At 44.0% G+C, this 8035-nt stretch overlaps 1 protein-coding gene across 1 annotated transcript in view; it reads left to right on the plus strand.

The window, feature by feature from the left end:
• Positions 1-8035, plus strand: part of CLASP1 (cytoplasmic linker associated protein 1) — a 162229-nt gene that overhangs the window by 33692 nt on the left and 120502 nt on the right. Inside the window, exons 2-7 of the mRNA XM_008638298.2 lie at positions 1057-1135; positions 1375-1478; positions 1951-2042; positions 2129-2204; positions 4832-4929; positions 6205-6272. Of these exons, the coding sequence (XP_008636520.1) occupies positions 1057-1135; positions 1375-1478; positions 1951-2042; positions 2129-2204; positions 4832-4929; positions 6205-6272 (517 nt within the window). The remainder of the gene's footprint in view (positions 1-1056; positions 1136-1374; positions 1479-1950; positions 2043-2128; positions 2205-4831; positions 4930-6204; positions 6273-8035) is intronic.

Here is an 8035-nt window from a genome sequence, read left to right on the forward strand (position 1 = left end):
TCTGTGCTCCTGCGTGTGCGGGTGTCTGTGCTCCGTGCGGGTGTCTGTGCTCCCTGCGTGTGTGGGTGTCTGTGCTCCCTGCGTGTGCGGGTGTCTGTGCTCCTGCGTGTGCGGGGACAGGGAGCACGGATGGGCGCCTGTGCACACAGCTCTGTGTGTACAGCGAATATAGAGATATATATATACACGTGTGCGCATACACACTTGTGTGTACGTACAGGGAGTATAAATACATGTATGTATGACAGTATTATAGAATATCCTGGGTTGGAAGTGACTCAGAAGGACCATCAACTGCAATTCCTGGCTCTTGCACAGAACAACCCCAACAATCCCATATGTTCCTGAGAGCCTTGTCCAAACACTCCTTGAGCTCTGGCAGGCTTGGGGCCAGGACCACTGCTGTGGTTGTATGTGTATGTACAGGGAATATATGTCTCTATGTGTGTATATCTGTACACTCGTGTGGATGTACAGGGAGTATTGATATATCTCTGTGTACGCTTGTGTGGATGTACAAGGAGCTGGTCTGTGTTGGAACAGCCCCAGTAGCACTGCCTCAGAAGCCTGGCTGTCCCTAATGCTTCCGAGTGTGATTAACCTTGGTGTTTATCCAAAAACTTAGGGAGAAATGTCTCATACCAGCACGATCATGGTCTGTAGAGTCTTGGCAAGTGTTTCATATACAGGTTACACAGCACATTTAGTATGTGATGTATCTTTTTCCAGTAAATAAGCATAGTTAATCAGAGTGGGTTTTCTGATCTGCAGCCTGTCATGAAGCTTCTCAAACCAGGTGTCTTTGAATTCCAGTTATGTCATAAAAGTGCTTGGTTTAATTTCTGCCAGTAAATAATTAAGCAATGCTTAGTGCATGCCATTTTCTAATTGTAAGTGTAATAATTGCAATTAATTAGAATTGCTAGTTGCAGCAAACACTGAAATGGTTTATGCACATCGTTTGTATACCTTGCACATCTATGCATATGAATGTAGCACTGAGCAGCAATTACAGTTGCAGTGCACTCTAATTCATTGTCTGTCCTGTGCTTGCAGGTGGTTCTCCTGGGCATTGACATCATCTCAGCACTGGTGTCCCGCTTGCAAGATCGCTTCAAGGCCCAGATTGGCACAGGTGAGGGGTCTCTGTGTGAATGTCACCATCACTCTGCCAGCACCTGCTCTGGCTGCTGGACACAAAGCTGTCTTCTCCCCAGGAGACCACTTGGGAGGCTCTTGGTGGTTTTCAGGCTCTGCTGAAGGGCAGCAGGGCCGGTGCCTCCATTGGCAGGGGGGAAGGGGGAGAGCAGAGGGGCTCTGCCACTGTTACAGTTTTTTCTGAGGGATTTGAATGTTCCTGTTTTCTTTCCTTAGTGCTGCCAAGTTTGCTTGATAGGCTGGGAGATTCTAAGGACTCAGTGAGGGAGCAGGATCAAACCTTGCTGCTGAAAATCATGGAACAAGCTGCTAACCCTCAGGTATGTTCAACAGCCCTCCACAGCGTGAATGACTGGCTGTGTAAAAAAAGGAAACCTTTTTCTGTCAGGTTTTGTCTGCCATTTTTCTGTCTGAAATGGCTTCATCTCCCTACACCTTGTTATAAGATATTTGCTTCACTTGGCAAGGCTGTTGCCTGGCAGGATAACATGGGAGTATGTCAGTGGATTTCCCAAGGATGGGATGGGTACATGTCAGAGTTATTGTCCCAGGTCTTTGGAAGGTACTTGCTTTCTGTAAGTATGAGTATTGTTTTAGGCAGTGGGGAGTTACTGTGAAGTCAGCACAAAACAAAGAATTTGATCTAGAAGTATCTTGCTACTTCTTGTCCTGTTCTGCTTGGATGGGTGTAAAGCTTATATTTGAGCTCAGGGGTGGTGTTGTGTATGTCTGCTGGAGGACAGAATCTGCTTCTTACCCCATCTCCTTTTTTCTGTTTTCTGTCTTCCACAGTATGTGTGGGACAGGATGCTAGGAGGATTCAAACACAAGAATTTTCGGACAAGAGAAGGGATTTGCCTCTGCCTTATTGCAACACTCAATGCGTAAGTCAAAACTTTCTGCAAACCTGTGTCGTGTACGTGAGCCTGGTCTGTGATTCATAATGGTGCTTTTTGTTCTTTATTCCCAGATCTGGAGCTCAGAGTTTAACACTGAGTAAGATAGTGCCACATATATGTAACTTACTTGGAGATCCAAACAGCCAGGTGAGCTTTTGCTGTGAGTCATGTCTAAAGGTGGTGCTGGTTGCCTTGTTGGTGAATGAGCTAATTGTGCTGCTGGTGGTGAGCTCTGAACAATGCTGTGCACGCAGAACCCTTGGTTGGTTTTGGAGAGGTATAATTTGAAGTATGTCCAAACCAGCATATCAGTTACTCCAAGGGTTCAGCACCACAATATGAATCTTCAGGTGAGATGAACAGAAGAGGGAAACCATCGAGGGAAGGGATCTCCTGTGCCTTGGAGCCTGAATACAGGGAGGCTGCAGGGATCTCTCTGGGCTTCAGAGAGAGGAAAACCAGTCTGGGCAGGGAGGGAAAATGGAACCAGTCAGACAGCCAGGCCATGTGCACTGCCAGAAGATGTACAAGGAGGTTTTGAATAGGGGGTGAAGACAATCTGTACCAGGACCTTCAATCAGCGATTGAATGCAAATGAAAATACAAGTGGAATAAAATGTGTTGCTCCTAAGTGCTTTTTGTCTTGTTTGAATTTAGATGCAAGTATGTGGGGTTAGCAAGAAGAGGGAGGTGGGAAATAGGGTTCAAACTCATGTGTAATGTGTGGTAGCAGTTTTTGAATAATGCTGTGACACATATGTGTGACACATACGTGATCCAGGTCTGGAGAGGGTGTTCAGCTGGAAGGAGGTGTGGGGTGTCCAGCTGGGGAATGGGTTTATGTTGGCTCTGGGGAGTTGGCCATATTTCCATGGCTGTCAGGGTCTCCCCTTGCTAAGAGGACTGAGAGTGAAGCAGCCTTCCCTTGCTGCTTGGGCCAGTTACTCCAAGAAGTGTCTGAGGAAGTTTAATGTTTAGGGTCCCCTGTAGTTCTGAGCTGGGACTAAGCAAGCTGTTACTTTCCAAGGAAATCCTGGGTTTACAGCTTGGACTTTGTCTGACAGGTGCCTTGGTCCTGCCATAGGTGAGCTGTTGAATGAATTGGAAAGTTGGGGAGGGCATTGAGACAGTTTCCCTGAGCGCTGCCTCTTCCTTGTGCGTGGCACAGCTCGTTCTCCTGTATCCAACTGCAGAGGGAAACAAGGCTGATCTGTTTCCCTTTCTCCTGGGTCTGCTCCCTCGTCCCCAGAAAGCCTGTGCCTGAATTGGTCAGACACAAATCCCTGTGACAGTAGCTCTGGGTAAAACAGTGCCTGCCCCGGGGCAGGGGCTGGTCCTGGGCTCCCCTGGAGCTGCTGCTGTGCTGCTGGTGCCTCCTGAGCACTGGGAGGCTTGCTGGGCTCGGTCACTGCTGCCCTCTCTTGGAGAGAGAATCGAGGAACAGTTCCAGGTCAAGTCTAGTTTTTTTTCTTTTGTTGTGGATGTAGAAGCTGTGGCATTAGAGCCTTTTCAGAAATAGTGCTTTTGTTGCTTTCAGCTGATGCGATTGAGTAACCTGCTGTGCATCTTGTGTGACAACAGTACTTAAACTCTGGTCATTTTCTCAAAAATAAAATTACTAAAGCTTTTTTACTGCTGTGGTAGACTAAACCAAGTATGATGGTAGGGGCTCCTTGCCTTGCCCAGTATGGGATTTACACAGTCCTGCAGATGTGCCTGTGCTTAAGTGTACACACAGAGGCAATCCTTGCTCTGCACAGTCTGGGTTGGCGTCCATGTACTCAGAAATTTGGGGCACCAGAGTCCCCATAGACTGCAGTGTTGGTAGCAAATGGGGCTGATGGGCAGGGAGAGGAGAGGCAGGAGCGCCGGGGAAGGGCTGGCGTGAGGGGAGGAGGGGTTTGGAGGCTGGCAGTGGCCTGCTGAGTGGGAAGGCTGCGGAGCAGGAGAACAGGGTGACATGGGTGTGAGTCAAGTGTTGGGGTTTTCTTTGGCTAGGAGGCAGGGGATGTGTGCCTGCCCTTTGACTCCCACCTACAGGCACTTCTAGCTTGTGTCCTCAGGATATTCCATGTCTAGTCCTGGGGGCTGTGTGGGGGTAGCTGCTGGGCCATCTTCTGAGAAGCTGTAGTGCACAGCTCTGTAGGTGTTTCTGTAGGCAGAGCAGATAGTTTGTTTACCTTCTCTGCCTGCTGTTTCTAGTGGAGGAGGGGTTTAAGTACAGAGAGGTGACACTTTAATCGGATTTAGGTCTCTTGTGTGGTCTGGAGGGAAGGATGTGCTCAGCAATTTCTCGCAAATCAGTTTGGAAAACATGCAAAATTCATGGTGACTCAGGTGATTGATTACTCCTCCCTTCCTCCCTGTTTTGCTATCAACACAGAAATGTAAGTTTTTAAAGACAGCATTAAAAATCAGTTAATTTTATACTATCCCAGTAATATAAGGTCTCTTTGCGTCTCTATCCTTTTTTCATCCAGTAAATGTACCTGTTGTACACAATGGGAGGAGTTTGGCAAAGGCAGCCAAGCTCCTTCTGTATGAAACCTTTTGTCTTACACCTTCACTGCCTTTTCAATTCAATTAACCTGCTGATACTGTTAACATGTGAAGGGCAGGGTTGGAAGCTCCTTCATGAAGTGTGTGGTAATGTGTATAGGGGCAACTGTTGTTGCTGAGAAATATGCAAATTTAGTTGTCTAAGGTAGGACATATTAGGGATTGATTAATTTAAATTGTAAAGATGTTTGATTTCTCTCATCTCTCACATCCAGGTTCGAGATGCAGCAATAAACAGCCTTGTGGAAATTTACAGACATGTTGGTGAACGTGTAAGGGCTGATCTCAGTAAAAAAGGATTACCCCAGTCTCGGTAAGTTGAGAATGTCCTTAGGTCTTCACTATTTTTGGGCTGCTCTTTATTCCCTTCCTTCCTTCAGAAGACTTCAGGAACTGCATGATTGAACCTTTTCCTGGGATTGTTGTTTGATTTTTTTATTTTTTAATCTGATAAACACTCAGTTTTACTTAATGCAGATGCTGTATCGTTGCCCAAATATTCCACAGCATCTTGGAAAACCACTAAAATTACTACAGATGTTTAGTTAACTGATTTAAGATTAAGTGAATTAATATTTTTCCTGTATGCCTGTATGCTCTGCATATATAGAGAGGAGACACTTCAGAGTAGCCTCTGTTTATGCAACTTAGGCTGTCATAAAGAACAAAAACCCACAGAAAAAATAATCAGTTTTAAGATTTTATGTTAAAAAGGCAGCCCCCCCAAAAAAAAAAGACTCAAAAACCAACCAACCAACCAAAAAAATCCCACAAAAAACAACAAAAAAACCCCCAAGCCTCAAACTAAAAGCAACAAAACCTGTGTCAAAACCAAAGCCACGTCCCTTTGCTTCTGCCATTTTAGGTGTGTTAAGAAAGCTGCTCTGCATCTTGCCTCCAGTGTTCAGGGCAGAGCATGGTTAGACCTGAGGATGGAGTAGATGGCAGCTTGTCAGTGCTCAGAGGGAAGAGGTGGTTTTGGAGGTGGGCTGCATGCAGGTGGAGGCAGCACTGTTGCTTCCTGTTCTCCAGTGAAAAATAGGAAGGTGTCAGGGCCACAGACAAATGCTGTGTCGAGTTGGTTTTTAGGGGTGTGTTTTGTGATATTTCTGCAAATAGTTAAGATAGGCAGAGTGGTGATAAACTGGAAATGCATCTACAATTAGCCATATCACATCTTCAGTAGTGTAGTAGTTTCAGTTATATCTCAGGTTTTCCTATCAGCTGTTGTGTGTTGATGTTGGGGGTTTTTAATTTTAAAATAAGTTCCATGCATTGACACTTTCTGCTGACATTTTTGACAGTGCTCCAAATGACCTGAGCGAAGCCAAATTTGTTCTATAACATCATGAGATGTTAGAAGATGGCTGCCCAGGGAAGTGGTGGAATCACCATCCCTGGAAGTGTTCAAAAGCTGTGTGGATGTGGCACTTAAGGACATGGTTTCATAGTGAACGTGGTGGTGCTGGGTTAAAGGTTGGACTCGATGGTCTTAGAGGTCTTTTCCAACCATAGTGATTTTATGATTCTAATATTTCTTAAATTTAAATTCAGTTGTTCATTGTGTATTTCTTTAACTTTCAAACAGGTTGAATGTAATTTTTACAAAATTCGATGAGGTCCAAAAATCTGGAAACATGGTCCAGACATCAGTTGGTGAGTAGAAGTACTTATATTCTCTTTTTGGTGCTTTTAGCAATTTTCAATTGATGAGGCATTCAAATGGATATATAGCAAGTATTCTGTTAGGGAAAACAAGTATGGTGACTGTTCAGAAATAAGCACAGTGCTTTTGCAACAAATAAAATGGGACATTGAATTTATCTCCTGTATTTTTGTAGTATCAGAAGGAGAAGGAAGCATATGTTTTGAGAAGAGAAGGTGGTGCTATAGCCGTCTTCTTTTCCTCTTGAGTTACATTAGGGAAATGCATCTCCTGTTCTTGAGTCCATGTGCATGTAAATTGTTCGTAAGGTAAATAGAATAGTAATTTCAGAGAAGAATTGCCTTTTCAGCTTAATGCCCTAAAAGGCACAGATTGTACACAATAATGCAGCAGTGCTCTGTTTAAAGCTCACATTGTTTGTATTTTGCAGTTCCTAAGTTTGCATATTTTGTATGTTTAGGACTGATAGCCAAAGACCCTTATCAGAGCCTTAATTCTGTCTGTCTTGTCTGACACTAGTATTTTGCTTACTGTAATAACAAGTGTTTATTACTGTGTTTACAGATAAGCTTACGGGCTAGAAAGTAATTTTAATAGGTATCACTCCTTGTTTAATAATAGATTTTTGAGAGAATTCTTGGTGAGGAAATGCATCTTTCTGCCAACAGTTGAGTAGAGCAGATGAAGAACCTGAGTTCAGTACTGTGGGTTCGTATGAAGCTCACCCTCTGCAAGGCCAGGAGCAGGGGAAGTGACGTTCCCAGTCATTCCCACTATGCTCTTGGAAATCAAGAGAGCGGAGAGGTCTTTGCTCTTTTAAATTGGAAAAAATACCTTTTTCACTTCTGGGCACTATTCTCCTTGCCATAAACATCTTACAACACAGTAAACTTCATCCCTGCAGAAACAATAAAATTAACTGATTTGAAAATCCTGAAGTTATAGTTTTAATTATTCAGAAATGCGATGTATTCTCTTGTATGTTTGGGAATGATGAAGACCTAGTACAGGCTCCTCTGTGGTGGAATGGGTTAAAATTACACCTTTGCATAATATGGGGGTATTTTGTCTCTACAGGTGGATGAGGCTTACAGGGGTAAAAAAAGTGCAGCTGAGAAACAAATGTCCTTGTTCTTTTTTAACAGGTGGGAGGGGAAGTAAATATTTAATCCCTTAGCACACTTGTTTAGGTTCCCAACTTCCAGGTGATTTCTCTGAAACCCTTACTCAAACTGAAAGAGATTTATTGCTGATTCAACTTCTTTGCTTTCCACTTGGCTAGGCTAAGGTGGAATTTTTGTCTTACTAGCAGTGGAATAGAATGGGCTTTCAAAAAAAGATAAAGCAATTTGATGCATCATTGTACTGTGTAGATTGCTGTTATTTGGTGTTTTGAGGAGGCAGACTTGTGATCTGAGATTTATTGCTACATCTAAAGCATCGGTCTGTATCAAATCTACTTTTAGGCTTTATTGAAAATTATTTTTTCTTTTATACCCCTTTGTCACTTTCAATGGAAAATGTATCCTTTTTGTGCATCAAGGTCCTGAGACCCTATGATCCCCGTCTCCTGTCTTTGACTCCATGGACAGGCTTTCAGTACTTCCCAACACAAGTACTCCTGTATTCTTCACTCTGCTTAACCTGATCTTCCGATGTCTCGCTGTTCTCGCTCGTGCTGGGGCAGGATGCAGTCCCTGGAGTCTGTGTGTGTGCTAGGATTTCTCCGTGGTAGAATCTGCTGTACGGACAT

The sequence above is a fragment of the Corvus brachyrhynchos genome, unplaced genomic scaffold, assembly GCF_000691975.1.
Source record: "Corvus brachyrhynchos isolate BGI_N302 unplaced genomic scaffold, ASM69197v1 scaffold126, whole genome shotgun sequence".
In the NCBI taxonomy this organism is placed as follows: Eukaryota; Metazoa; Chordata; class Aves; order Passeriformes; family Corvidae; genus Corvus; species Corvus brachyrhynchos.